Below are 15,210 nucleotides of genomic sequence, written 5' to 3' on the forward strand. Positions count from 1 at the left end.
ACACACACAGGGAGGCTGCCAAAACAAGAAGACAGAGCAATATGGCCCAAATGAAAGAACAGAACAGAACCCCAGAAAAAGAACTAAATGAAATAGAGACAGTGAACCTATCAGATGCAGAGTTTAAAACACTAATGATAAGCATGCTCAGAGAACTCATGGAGTATGGAAATGCATAGGGAAGAAATGAAATTAAAATCCACAGGGAACCAACAGTGAAGAGCATTCAACCAGATCAGAACAAAAAAACAAGAATCAAAAAAATGAGGAGAGAATAAAAAGACTGGGACATCTCCAAAAGTGTCAACATCCAAATCATAGGGATGGAAGAAGAAGAAGAAGAAGAAGAAGAAGAAGAAGAAGAAGAAGAAGAAGAAGAAGGAGAAGGAGAAGGAGAAGAAGAAGAGCAATAAATCAAAAATTTATTTGGAAAAAAAATGAAGGAAAGCTTCTCTAATTTGGCAAAGGAAATAGACATACAAATTCAGGAAGCACAGAGAGTCACAAAGAAGCTAGACCCAAAGAGGACCACACCAAGACACATAATTAAAAAGCCAGAGGTTCAAGATAAAGAGAATCTTAAAAGCAGCAAGAGAAAAGCAGAGAGTTGCCTACAAAGGGGTGCCTATAAGACTGTCAGCTGATTTCTCAAAAGAAACTTTGCAGGCAAGAAGGGACTGGCAAGAAGTATTCAATGTGATGGAAAGCAAGGACCTATAACCAGGATTATTTTATCCAGCAAAGCTATCACTTAGAATGGAAGGGCAGAGGAAGCGCTTCCCTGACAAGGTAAAGCTAAAGGAGTTCATCATCACCAAGCCATTATTATATAAAATGTCAAAGGCACTCATTTAAGAAAAAGAAAAAGATCAAAACTATGAACATTAAAATGACAACAAATTCACAACTACCAACAACTGAATCTAAAAAACAAAAACTAAGAAAACAGCTAGAACAGGAACAGAGTCATAGGTGTGGGGATCATTCAGAGGGTTATCAGCTGGGAGGGGGAAGGGGGAGAAATGGGGAAACGGTGCAGGGACTAAGAAGCATAATCAGTTGGTACAAAATAGACAGGGGGGAGTTAAGAATAATATAGGAAAGGGTGAACCCAAAGGACGTATATGCACGACCCATGGACATGAACTAAGGGAGCGCTGCTGGAGGGAAGGGGGTTATCCGGAGGAGGGAGCAAAAGGGGAAAAACTGGGACAACTGTAATAGCATCATCAATAAAATGTACTTAAAAAAAGAAAAAAAATACAACTGGGAAGTAAAGGCAAAAGCAAAGTGTAATTTCATGTACAGAAATCAAATCCTAAATCCAGTACAAGAATGTGCTTATTTTGAAATCCAAAGATCCTCATGCATGGGAAATTTATTTTTCAGCAATGAACTCCATAAATGTCCGAGTTCTAGAATTGTCTAGGAAGATATGTCAACAGTATTTTTCCCTGAATGCCCAACGTTCAAGTTACTCAGATTCCTGAAAACTGAAACATTGCAATCCTGCAATAGTCAACTAGAATCAGTAGTTATCCTTCCCTTGTACATGCATCACGCAGTATAGAGAGACATACTTCATGTCAAACGGCCGCCGTCCTCACCTCCCACATCAGCCTGTAATCCATGTTCTCATCCAAGTCTTCGGGCATCCTCTTCTCTCCGGCAAATGGTCCAAACTTTTCACCCTGCGCAGGACGATTACATTGGAAAAGCATTAGTGCACCAATCAAACTGCTACCATAAACGATCCTTTGTCTTCTGGAAAAATTTTTTTTCTCTCTGTCTTCACGCCCCATGATTGAGACACAATTAAATTTTTAACTAATTTACACAACACAAAACATTTACATCTTTAAAATCCAACTTAATCTGTTTTTTAGCCTAAGATCCTGAATCCAAAATGCAGGAGCCAAGATCAAAGGGTTAAGCTGCGCAGCATTCAGATTCCGACCAGGCTCTGAGTGGCCGCGTCCCGCACGTGGTCCTGAAATGACAGGCCCTGGGCTTTTGCCCAACTTGAGAGACAAGCCCACCAGGCTGAAAATCACCTGGTTCCCATAAAAATCGTAAATTCCTCCCAATTATGAAGAAGAAGGCGGGGGGCTTGCCATCCTCAGAGGAGGGCTTCCTAAGTAAAGTTTACCTTCTCCTGCCAATTGCCCAAACAGCCAGGGGCCCACCGGAAACCGGAGAGGTCCACGTGCCTGCCTGCAGCCCACCTGCGCGCCCGCCTCAAGGGCAGGGAGCGTGGGAGCCGTGTGCAGGCCAGAAGCCCCAGGAGGGGCCGCCGTGGCCCTAAAGGGACCTGCGAGGCAGGTCAGCGGGGAGTGACACTTTTCTCACGAAGGCAAAGAGGACAAGAGACCCAGGGGGCGGGGCCGGGTGAGCCGGCCAGATGTTCCATGAAATGCGTTCGGGAGGAACCGGGCCCGCCAGCGCCTGGTCTCCAGCAGAACCTGCCTGAGGAGACGGAGGACAAAGAGCCACCCAAGTCTCCGGGGAACTTGTGACGGACACCGTTAGGGGGGAAATGACCACCAAAGCAATGCCCGAAGGAAAATAATTGCTTAACAAGCCACAAAAAGCCCAGCCGCTGGGGACAGCAAAATGTTAAAGCTTCAAGGAGTTACAACCAGCTAACCAGCGCCCCATTTCACAGAACGGGAACAGGTCCTGAGAGGCCGCGGGTGGACCCGGTCTTCAAGGTTAACGTGGGGGCAGGAAATGCTACAGAGACCCCGCAAGGCGAGACTCTGATCCTAATGACCCAGCACAGGGACACTGCCATTTATAGGCACAGAGTTCAGGGTGTGGGTTGCGGAAAGGCTGGGAGCCGGCCCTGCTCCTGGGCCACCCTCACCCTGGGTCCTGGGCCACTCCATGCTCACAGTGGACCCCCAGCCTCCTCTGGCAGACATGACAGCCCCAAAGATGCTTCTATAAAGGGGAACCATTCTCACCTCAACAGGGGACCTTCCCAGTGTTGAATGGCTGTGCAGAATGGGAAGAAGAGGGAGGGAAGTTAATATTGGCTGGCCAGCTAGTGCCCCACGCCACATGATCCTATGCGACCATCCCCGTTCAACAGGGAAGGAAACTGGGACTCTAAGAGCGGAAATCTCTTGCTTGATTAAGGTCAGTCCCCTGGCAAAGGCCAGAGAAAGGACTGGGAACCTGTGGTCTGTCCCCAGCGGAGGGCTCAGGCACTGTCCCCGGGCTAGCGCTCAGAAGGCTGACAGTAACCGCAGGACCCAGGGGCCTGTTCATGGCACTCAGCACCTGACCGTTGAGTTGAATGGAGAAGCCGATGAAAAGGCCAGTCCGGAAGACGGACCAAAACCTAGCTGTCTGGTCATGAGCATGAGGACTCAGTGTTAGCAGGCACACGTCAGCTCCTCGCGCACGTGGTCACGTGTTCAGCCTCGATCGGCCACTGCTGGCCGCAGACGGCGCTCATCCGTGTGCACACTCCCCAGTGCCACCGATCGGCCCACGACAGCCAGTACGAACGTGGGGGAAAAACAACGAATCAAAAGGATCAATTCCTCAAAAGACGGAAGAGGAAGGAACCCCAAACGAAGCCCTGAAAGAACGAACAGATCTGACTGTTCAAAATAAGGGCCAGAGCTCCGACCTCAGAGGCTCCCCACTCACAGCGAGCAGCCTCTCTGGCCTCAACCCAGACCACGGCCAGTGCGGTTTCCGTGCGCCTCCTCCGCCCGCAGCGGGAAATACGTGGGCCCCTCTGCCGAGCATACTCACACGCGTGTGCGGGAACACGCGCCTATGAAACTAAGACAGAAACCTCGTGAAACAGCACTGCCCTTACTCTGCATGACGCACTCCCGTACCGTCTACTCGGTTTTAATCCCTTTTGTTAAAACACTAGCTCTGACCCAGTGACTTCAGGTCACAACTCACCGACAGGCTGCCAACACAGTTTGAAAAACAGTCTCAGAAACGTACACAGAGCAGGCACACGTGTGAGACTCTTTGGTCTCTGGATGTGATGGCGGCCTTCCGCGCACTGTGAGTGAATTGGGGTGCGCGGGTCAGATAGGCGGGAGCCTCTGTGGCCGCACGGTCACAAAAATGGGAGTCGCCAGCGCGCTATCACCCCCAGTGCCGGTGGTAAGAAACGCTGCAGAACATTAAAACAACATATCTATATCGGGCTTCAGATGAATATTCTAAACTCCCCAGACCCACCCTCTCGGAAGCTCCCCCTAAGGACCTCAGCACCCGCTACCTGCCCCCCGCAACCCTTTCTTCACTGTGGTCTCCACTGTCCAAGCAGTACTTCCTCTTTTTTTTAATTAATTTTTTGAGAGAAAAGAAGGGGGAGAGAGAGAGAAACATTGATGTGAGAAACACTGATTGGTTGCCTGCTGTACGTCCCCAACTGGGAACCAAACCCACAGTCTGTGGTGTACGGGACGCTGCTCCAACCAACAGGGCCACCAGCCAGGAGGGCACCGCGCTTTCTTATGATTCTGTCGTACACAGCGCTTTATTCACTAACCTCTTCCTATGGAAATTCTAACCTCAGGGTGAGCTTCTTCTGTCTGGTGGGCTTCACACCAATTTGGGCAACATGGGCATGTTATATAATACAAGGTCTGTCTGAAAAACGTCCAGCCATTGTTCATATAACATGAATGCTTTGTGTAACATCGATATGACCTGGCAGCCAAGGCGAATGGACTGGAATGCGTGTGCGTGAACAATGACGACCTCACTGTACTAGTCAGTGGGGGCGGTAGATGCCACTGAGTGAGCATGTGTACTGTGTGGTCATCACATTCAAAGTGACGGAGCGAGTAGAGCCATGAATCTGCATCAGATTTTGTGTTAAGCTCGAACATTCCTCTGTGGAAACCATTCAGATGATTCAGAAGGCCGCAGCTCTGGGCAGCTGGTGATGGGCAGCTTTATCAGGACAGCGCACCCACCCACACATCACGTCTTATGCAGTTTTTTGGCAAAACATCAAATCACCCAGGTGACTCAGCCCCCCTACAGCCCATATTTGGTGCCCTGCAACTTGTGGCTTTTCCCAAAACTAAAATCACCTTCGAAAGGGAAAGTATTTCAGACCATCGGTAAAATTCAGGAAAATATGACGGGGCAGCTAATGGCGATTTGGAGACCTGTGTAAGGTCCCAAGGGGCCTCCTTTGAAGGGGACTGAGGTGTCATTGTCCTGTGTACACTGTTTCTTGTATCTTCTTCCATAAGTGTCTATTTTTCATAGTGCATGGCTGGACACTTTCTGGACAAACCTCAAATAATATATAAAATATATATAATATATAATTATATAACAAAAATATATATTATATAACTAAAATTTTTAGTTGAACCATATGAAATTGTCAATATTTGATCATTTTCAACCTACACAAATGAAAATTTTTATGACTCATTATATTATAATATAAATCGTATCTATATATGCCTTAGCACATTAAACACCTAAGGTGAGGGTCACATTTAATGTTAATGATAGGAAGGAAACCAACGTCTCCAACCAACTTCTTGAAAATTGCAGAACTCCCCGCCGCCCTCCTGCCATCACTGGTTTTACTTTCCGTGACTAAGCACCTGAGGACCTCGCTGCAGCCGCAGGACCGGGTCAGCGGTCCCATCTTCTTGCTGACGCCATCCTGCATTATCAACATGACCTTCAACTTTTGCCTTCACCCAAGAGCCCTCCTAGAGTCCATTGCTTCTCACTATCAAGGGCACCACCTGCAATGCTTACAAGACTGGGCAGGAAGCAACATCAGACCCCGAAACACACGTGCCAAGGACAGGCCAAGGCGTGGCCGGGAGGTGCACTGGGAGGGCACGTCCACGCCCACAGCTTTTCCACTCGGGTGGAAGCTCACCCGAGAGCTGCAAATGTTTTAGAGAAGCTGATGGCTCAAGTGTGTATGTGAAATCCCTACTTTTCTATATTGGAAGTGAATTCCCACTTTGCAAAACTCTGTGCAGGTCCAACCAAATGTCACTGCAAGACAGTCAACCTACAGACACCAAGCAACTCATGGCCCCGACCGGCCCCAGGCCCAGCCTGGTGCTTCTTTGCTGTTTCAGAACAAAGCAGATAATTAATCCATTCAATTTGCCACCCACTGGGCTCGACAATAACTTTTAATTTTAAAAACGCATAGGATTGTGAACATGTGGGCCGTTTTCTGTTGCTTTGCTTAATATAATTAGTAAGCAGTTGAAAGCAAGACTTCCTACAGCTTGACCCCTTGGAAGAGTCGGGGCCGCACCGGGGGAGGCTTCCAGAAGTCGGGGTCCGAATCCTCGCCTGCTGTTGGTTAGCTGTGACATGGGACGTCTCAAACTTCCAAGCCTCAGTTTCCCCACCTCTGAAACTTAGGGATCTGGATTAGCTGATTCCTGAGATTTCTTCCAGCTCTTAAATGCTATTGGAAAGAGCGCCCACAGGTCCCACTCTGAGCGATTTGAGACTCAGAGGACAGGGGCGGAACTGGCCGCAACCCACAAGCTCATTCTTAAGTCCACGATCGTCAGAAAGAGGAAAAAGAAGTTTCGTCTTTGGAGAAGCTCATTGGCCATCACTAGAAGATAACGACTCACTGAAATTACTACAGAGAAAGAGTTCGGCCCGAGTTTCCCCTTGTCCACAATAACCCCAGCTCGGGACAGCCAGACAGCAGCCGGCGATGAAAGGAAGCTCTTCTTCACGGAGCAGCGCAGCTTACACGGCAGGGAGGCGCAGGGGTGAGGCCACCATCTTGAAGCCCTCGTGCTGTAACTGATGGATGCTCCAGCCTTTAGCCGAAAGGGCGACAGCGAAGTGGACGCTTGCCAGCTTCCAGGTGACGGGCTGAGCACCAAGCACCCTCACTGTAGGAAAACCGCAGTCAGCAGAGCTGGCAGCTCGAACAGTGGAAGACCGGGCACGATGCACCCCCAGTTCAGCGCTACAAGGCGGTGGGACCTGGCCCATCCCAGCCCTCCATGCCCCGTGGGACAGTGACAGTGGTGTCGCGGGCTCCCCAGGCTCTTCCCGGGCGTAAGGGCAAGTGAGTGCACACAGACCTCTTCCCGTCCTCTCTGCCGGCACCTGGGGGCGGGCTCCTGGCCCGGGGTGAGCAGTAGGTGGAACACGTGTTGGGGGGTGCCCCCTACGCTCCCTCCTGTGCCCACTACGAAAAGGCACCCTTTAGGGCAGCAGAGAAGGCAGCCTGAGAAGGGACCGTGTTCAGTACGCGGGGTCAGCGCATAGGAACAAGCAGAGGAGAAGGTCACGCCGCCTGCATCTCACTTCCAGGTTAGAAGGAATACGGAAGGCGGGAATCACGGTCAGCGAAGCCCTGGGCGCGTGGGGAAGAGTGTGAGACCCCCCAAGAACAGCGAGGCTGACCTCTTCAGAAAGTCACTGTGGGGAAAAGAAGAGAAAGAGAGGAGGAAGGGGGGGCGGGGGGCGTGGTCCTGGGAACCGGAGGACGGTAAAGGACACTTAATAGGTGTAACAAGTGTCATAGGCGGACCTTGATTGGATCCCGGTTCACAAACAAAAAGCTATAAGACCATTTTGGAGGTAATTGGAGAAATCGGAATACGGGCTGGAATTAGGAGACATTAGGAAATTGCTGTTATTTTTGTTGGATGTTAAAATGATATTCATGGCTCTCGAGGAGCGTGCCCTCCTGCTGAACTACTGGGGAGTAAATTGCCATAAAGTCTGTAATTTACTTGGAAATGGTTCAGCAAATAAAAATATATATATACATACTGCTGAACAGCATTAAAGTGAATTCGATCTGCCGTTGAATCATTTATATGTGAAATGATGGTTTTTTTTCACAGAAGGAGCCTCACATTCCCACTTAGAACATAATGATATTTCAGTGTGAAACTCCTGCGCACATGTGCACACGTGCAGTACAATTCAGTCTTCAATGGGGTGCAATTCTGAAAACTATCCCATCCCCTTTCCCTCCCGTGCCTGGGCCGCAGGGGCATGTGGCCCCCTAGACCCACTCTCCGCCATCCCCTCCGTGCTGGGACGCTGACCTCGCTGGGGGGGCTGATGGACCCAGGCCGGAAAACCGCGCTCACTACCTTCCCGTTTAGACAGGGAGGAGAGCCAGGGAGCAGAGACGGCTAACGCTCTTCGGGGACGGCCGGGTCAGCGGCCACCCTGGGCTCCTTCCTCGTTCCCCGTGCCTGGAAGAGAGCGTGGGGGCCGACGCTGAAGCAGCCGCCGTGGGGCCCGGAGAACGGCCGAGGCTTCCACCCGGACGGGGATCAGGGCCCCCCTGCCAACCTCTTGTCTCCGCGGGGAGGTGACAACCCCTGGGCTTCGGTTTCCGCAGCCGTCTCTGTCACTCTCGGCCCAGACAGCAGAAGTCAGGGAAGAGAAGTGCCCGGGCGCCCAGGACGGGACTGAATTATTCTTCAGGAGAGGCGTCAGGTACAGAATAGACACGAAATGGGACGTGCGGGCAGCGGCGAGGAAGGAGAGGTTCCGGGTACGTGGGGGCCTGCCTGCAGCACGTTTCCCTCAGCGACTTGCTTCTCCCGAGGGAAATGGCTGCCACCACCCTGTACCGGCAACCGGGCGCAGCCGCGGCCTCGGGGTCCGGCCCGGAGCCGGCGTGAGACTTTCTCCGGGGCGCTCGGGAGTGGACTGGAAACCCAACCCTCCCAGTGTCTCGAGCTAAAACCCTCGGAATGCCCTCACCCCCCCTCTCCTTCACCCGCACCTCAGCAGCACATTCTGCCACCGCTGCCCACCAGCACGGCCACCACCCAGGCCTAAGCCACCGCCACCTCGCACGCGGATGACGGTGGGAGAACCCTGACAAGTGTCCCAGGTCACGCACGCGCCCTGGGCCCACCTGTTCTCAGGAGCAGACAGACCAGCGACCCTCAGGGAACTCCTCTGTCCTGAGCGCTGCGGTGGCCCCCGCTCACCGCACATGAAGCCGACGCCTTTACAGCAGCCTGGAGGGGCCATCTCCCGCTGTACTTGGCCCTTCCGTAAACAGGCGGAGGTCCTTGTCAAACTTGCCAGACACCCTCCATGTTTTTCAGGGCAGAACTTGTTAACGGTGTTTAGTGGCTCAGCAGAACCCAGTGCATCACATTGTAATTCTGGAGAATATTAATGTAAAGTGGGCGGGCAGACTGCTCCCCCCTGGAGGCTGTGAAGAGTCCTGCCGTTGCCCTTGTCAGTTTCCTGGATGCTACCTGCATCCTTGGCTCAGGGTCCCATAGTCTCCAACCTCGGCCTCTTCCACGAGGACTCTTATGGTCGGATTGGGCCTGGCCAGATAATCTGGGCCCCTAACAGTCACACCCCCAAGAGTCTCTTTTATTAGTGCCACACGAGGTGACTTACTGCCGGGGTCTCAGGATTAGGGTGTAAATATTTGGGGGGGCTGTGATTCATCCCACCACAGCTCTGAAGCACACTTCTTGCGGCCGAGCTCCTGTGGGACAGTTCACACTGACTAGCTAGGGTGAATCCCCCACCCCCACCCCGTCCCCTCATGCTGGTCGCCCTATAATGTGCCCGCTGCGGATCTCCCCAAGGGGTGGGAGTCCCGGCTGGTTTTCAGAGTAGGTTCTGGCCAAGGCGCACAGGCGTGGCCTTCACGCAGGGAGGCCTGGGTGAGCGGGCCTCCTGGAGGGGGGCCGGCAAGTCCGTAGGTGAGGATCGAGCAGGAGATTCTGGGGGTTTCTCCGCGGTGGTGGTCGGAGGTGCTCCGGAGCAACCTCAGGTGCACACACTCGTGCCGCAAGTGAAGACCCCGGACCCGTGGCAGCGCTGCGCGCAGCTGGCCACCAACAGCCGCCTCCCCGGGCCCACGCCGTCGGCAGGACTGCGCCCTGTCTTTCAAACCAGGGCCAACGCCTTGATAGGGCATTTGTGGTTAGAGACGTGGTCATGGACACAGGAGCCTGTAAGCAGAACAGCAGGGGCTGGGGGGGGGGGCAGGGACAGAGGGGCCCCTGCCGGGTCGGGCCACTGCCCCTGGGTCTCAGCGATGCCCTTTCCTGCTTCTAGGGGAACAGGGGACCAGAAATCTGGGAGGGGCGTCACGTTGTATTTCACACATATTTAGTGATTTCCTTCTTTGCTTTTCTTCAGTTTTCCTTTTAGTCGTTAGTTCTTTTTAAAAATACATAAAAACCCAGGTCAGCTACACTTAGCGTATTCAAGTTAAGGAGCTTCTAAATACATCTGAAGATCAGGTGAGGCTTTAGCCCGCTAAGGAAGAAAGAATTGGAAAGCAGGAAAGAACTGTCCAGGTCAACACAGGACCATTGCGAAACTTGACAAGAAGTAACAATCGAGCGAGTGTCTCATCAGTAAATTAGGGGTAATAATTAGACCTTTAAAGTCTGCTGTACAATAAAATGAGGTAACACACGCAAGCACATAGCACACAGAAAACCCAGGCTTCAGGTCCCATGATGGCACATGACCGTCTCAGGTTGCCCACAGTTTCCAAGAATTCCACCAACAAACCACTCAGCTCCATCCACACGGATCAGGAGCACAAAATCCAGGCAAACTCACTGAATCCGCATCACGGGACCGCGGCTCATTCTGTGTCTCCCAAGTGCCCACCACGCGTCACCCTGGCCACCCTCCCGGACGCGACGGCCTCCTCTGAGAAGGGGTGTAATAGTAGTGCCTGCTTCAGCATTAACAGAGGAGTAAAAGAAAATAATGCCTGTCAAGTTCAAGTGCTCAATGATAAAGACAGGACTAATAACAATCACGTGACCCCATGAAGTTCAAGTCCTCCATGAGGCCCCTGCGAAGCCCCAGCGTTTTCTGATGACTTATTGTGAGGACTTCTGTGGCCTCAGCTCACACAGCCTCACGCCGTCACTGTACGGGGACTGTTCACACTCCTGTCTCTGTGAGCAGACAGAACATGGCCGCAGTTCTGCAATCCCACTGCCTCGGACACTGCCCAGCGACGTCAGCCCACAGACCCAGGGGTGGGCTGGCCTGGTGGGCTCCCCTTTTTCACTGCTGACTGCCCGTCTCCCCACACAGGACACGCTCCTGTGGACAAAGGCCTTGTCTGTTTGCTTGCCTGCATCCCAGAGCCGGGTACAGTGTCTCTGCATATGACAGCGTTAGAGAGAAGGAAAACCAACGGCCTGCAATGAACCTGAACCCAGTAGGACTAAGGTGGCACCCGGAACGTGATTCTGCTGCAGGGACCCCCCTCCAGGGGCATGCACAGCAGGACTCGGGGTTCCCATGGGTGAGGGAACCCCAAGTCAAGATGGTAAGTACAGGGCGGGCAGAGTCTCCAGCATGACCCCCGAACCTCAGAACAGGTCTGGATTAGCCTCCAAATCGGAAATGATGGCAATCGTTTTCTGAAACAGAAGTGCTAGGTGTGCAAACGCGATTTAAACGTGCGGCAAAACGTCTGGGAAACCAACATGCGCATGTATCTACAGTGATCTCTTCTGAAAGTTGGGGAGAGGACATGAAAACCCTCCATTAAGGTCCTTAATCTAACAGCTGAAATACTCTTCTCAGGCCCCTTGATTTATGGCCAGAGTTAGGCCTCGTACAAGTAACTTGGGAAATATTTAGGCCTCAAGAAACTGCATGCAAACAGGTAAAAGATGTATAAGCTTCCAGTTCACCTGGACTCTGAACCCAGCCTGGTTCCCGCAAGGCAGCAGGAGCTGTGTGAAGGTCATTGCTGACATCTACAAGCCTGCCTGTGGTCAGTGGCCTCATGGGGCCGCATCTGATGATCATACTGGATCTATGTCACTCACAGGATGTCACTGGGACTGACTGCAAACACCTGCAGATTCACCTGAAATACAGGGACGCATTCCAGGTGTGACTGGATGCCCATCTCCGTGTCCTGCATATTGAAGTGACAGGCGCCAGGAGAACATACGTGTGTACTTAGTACTGCAACAGTAACATGTAGTGACCTGACGGTTTGGGCAGCCGTTCATGCTATGCCCCGAATAATAAAAACTGCCAAGTGACTGACTACTTGGAAAACTAAGTTGGGGTTAATAAATATATCAAAAGAACATACATTGGCCAGCTGTTTCTAAAAGCCTAAATAACAATATAAGGCAAAAAATAAATAGGAATTATGTAATAATTCTAATATTTGCACTTTTAGGATAGTATTAGTAATAGCATTGAACAAAATAATGTTTAAGAACGGTGTTTCATTTTTCAGTAATTACATTTAGGTCTGAGATCCTCAAGAAAAGTCCAGTTGGGAATTTTTGTATCTTGTGAGAAAGAATTAAAAGCAGAACTTCTGCTTTGAAAGGATGTTGATGTTAACATCCTTCTGGCCATTGCCCCTCTCTGGTGCGTACAGCTCTAACCCCGATAAGCTGCTTGCTCCTGGGACGCACCGCTGAGCGGCCTTCCAGACTCCCACTTGGGAAAGCAAACGTGGGACTCACTGGTTCCCATTTTGCCCTGGGCGCTGCGTCCTGGTTCTGCCAGGGAGGCCTCCCAGGCCTGTCCACCCTCGTTCACCTGCTCTTAGGTGGGGCTGGGGAGGTCTGCACTCAGAGAACGCGCCCTGGCCCTGGGGGCGCCCTGGGGCCTCCTGCTAGCGTGCCTTCCCGGCACAAGCCTGCTCTTGCCCAGCTTCCACTGGTAAAAGTATCTGGTAAGGGGGTGGGGTGGGGATGGGGGAGCTGGGAAGCTGGCAGGGAACCATCTGGAAAGAACGTCAGCTCGGACTCAGAAGCCATGGGTTTGAAGCCTCACTCACGAGCTGGGCAGGAAGTCAGAGCCCGTGGTACTCAGTTTCTGCATCTCCGGTTTGGAGGATGAGCGCTGTGCTCGGGAGTGTGTGCTGGAGGAGTACCAGGTGCGCCCTGGCACCAGGAATCTGCTCAGGACACGTGGCTGTCCTTCCCCGGGCCCCGCACCCTTGCTCGAGAAACGGCCCTAACGCCGGCCTAGGAAATCCGGAGGTTCAGAATTTTCCAACCTCTCTTCTCCTAAGGCCTTTGCTTTCAAGGCGCAGCGTTCCCAGGCCAGCCTGTGGGTCCACTGCCACGTGCCCATTCTGCTCGCTGGCCTCTACGTTCCGGGAAGGAGAGCCCTGGTCAGAGAAGCACCCAGAGGCCGAGGGAAAGCTGTGCAGTTGGCACCTCCCAGAATCCGCAGGAGGGGACGCACCCCTGCGGTCTGAGCGAGACTCACGCCGGTGTGGGCTGTCACCCAAAGGAGGCGAGCAAGGCGGGGCTGGGGGCGCGCGCCCCGGGACCCCCGCCCCGCGGGCGAAGCCCTGGCGGAGACGCGGTCGCGCGGGTGCCCGGGGCACTGGAGGCTGGACGAGGACACTTCCTGCCGGGGGAGGACACACATCCTGCCGCAGGGCCGCGGACAGTGCCGCCCCCCGACCGAGCAGCGGGGCGCGGCCGGCACTGACGTGGCGCTGCCGCCCGGAGGCCGGCGGGCAAGGCCGCCCTGCAGGACCCCGGCCTCCGGCCCCCGAGCCCCGCCGCCCGGCGACACCACGGGCGAGAAGCCGGCGGCCCGGGCCCGCGCAGGGCGCACGGGGCGGGCAGGGCGCGCGGGCCGCCGGTCACCCACCTTTGCGACTCTGCGGGCCGTGTAGAGCCCCATCCCGTCCTGCACGCGGGACGACTTCAGGGAGAACCTGTCGGGCACGTACATGCCCAGCATCCTCCCGCCGCGGGAGGCGGCACATCGAAGCGCGGGGTGCGGGCGGAGGGGCGAGGCGGCGGGAAGGAGGAAATGGAGCTCTCCTCCCAGAATCCCCACCGCCCCGCCGACTCCAGGATCCCCCGCGGCCCGGCCCCTCCTCGGCCCGGCCCTGGCTCGGCCCCAGCGCCGCTGCCTGCGCTGCCCCGGCGGGGGCGCGGGCCGGCCGGGCATGGGCGCCGGGCGCCGCGCGCTGATTGGCCCCGCGGTGACGGCTCGGACCCGCGCCCGGGCGCGCTGCCCGCAGCGGGGCTGCCCCGGCCTCCAGCCCGAGGGCCGCCCAGCGCCCGGCGCCCCGCCCCGCGCGGGGTCTGCGCCTCCGCAAGCGCTGCGAGCGCCGGGCGGGGGTTTTACTCCCGGGGTGTGGGCCCGACGCGGGGTCACCGGGCAGCTTTACCGAGTCCCAGACCCCTGAGAACTGCCCCTGCGCGCCGGGAAATGGGGTCCTTCTGGAGTCCGCAGCCCTGTCTTTCCTGCTTGTTGGAGAGGTCTGGAGTCAGAGGGAGCCCATAGCGCACAAAGAAGGGGGTGTGCACCCCTGCCAGCAGGCCACTCGAAGTTAGCTCAGAACGTGTCGAGAACGCTTTAAGTAATATTTAAACGGCGCGGAAACTAGTGTGTTTGTTTTGTGGTGCCAACCGCAGGTTAGTCCTTACCTTCCCAAGATCCACTGTTCCTGGGCCCTCTCTTGCTTGAAAATGACCTGACACATTTCCAAACACACCTCAGTGGAGGCGCGGGGCATGGGAGGGGACGGCCCAACCCTAGAATCCGCCCTCAGAGCAATAAAATAATGCCACGAGACTCGTTTTAGTGTTTTTCATCGAGTTAGTGTAACGTGCTCAGAAGAAACTTAAAAGGCTGATTCCCCCTTCAAGACGAGCTGGGAGCTTTCTACCCTTTTCTCTTGATGTTCTTGATAATTTTCTATTCCAGCTCTTGTCTTGGAAGCCACTGATGTTCCCATAAACATTTGCTGTTCCTTATAAACCGATAAAATAATAACTTGGGCAAAAATTAAAGACCACTGTCTTAAAAAGAAACAAAATTCAACCGAATGCATTTGAAAGATCTCACTGGCTTTAGTGGACAACCCCATGAACGGGGCGGCATCCCATCCGGCAGCTGGGCCGTCAGAGGACTTGACAGAAGGAGAGACGCAACAGGCTGAAGGGAATGGGGACAAGGACGTTTAGGCAACACAGCCGCTGGCATGCAAGGCCACTGTCCTGCAGTAGCCGGCAGGGCTCTGTCAGGCGGGCAACCTCACTGGCCTCAGCCGTGCTGATCAGGCAGCCCGTGACTGACAGGGGTGAGGCTCCATCCCTAAGGGACCCAGAACCGTGAGTTCAGTCCGCTTAGTCTCAGTTTTGCTGCAGCTCTTAGCATAAGTGACTCCGTTTGGGGACTGTCCTCCTGTTTTCCACAACACACTGTGGAAGGGACCCCTGTTCCCTG

General features: G+C 53.8%; 1 protein-coding gene across 1 annotated transcript in view; it reads right to left on the reverse strand.

The window, feature by feature from the left end:
• Positions 1-13,818, reverse strand: part of PRDM5 (PR/SET domain 5) — a 63,891-nt gene extending 50,073 nt beyond the window's left edge. The window contains exons 1-2 of the mRNA XM_090288341.1: positions 13,621-13,818; positions 1,608-1,691 (exon numbers count right to left, since the gene is read on the reverse strand). Of these exons, the coding sequence (XP_090144467.1) occupies positions 1,608-1,691; positions 13,621-13,713 (177 nt within the window). The 5' untranslated portion in view covers positions 13,714-13,818. The remainder of the gene's footprint in view (positions 1-1,607; positions 1,692-13,620) is intronic.
• Positions 13,819-15,210: the final 1,392 nt, after the last annotated feature.

Source organism: Furipterus horrens, unplaced genomic scaffold, assembly GCF_987537825.1.
Source record: "Furipterus horrens unplaced genomic scaffold, mFurHor1.1.pri manual_scaffold_10, whole genome shotgun sequence".
Lineage (NCBI taxonomy): Eukaryota > Metazoa > Chordata > Mammalia > Chiroptera > Furipteridae > Furipterus > Furipterus horrens.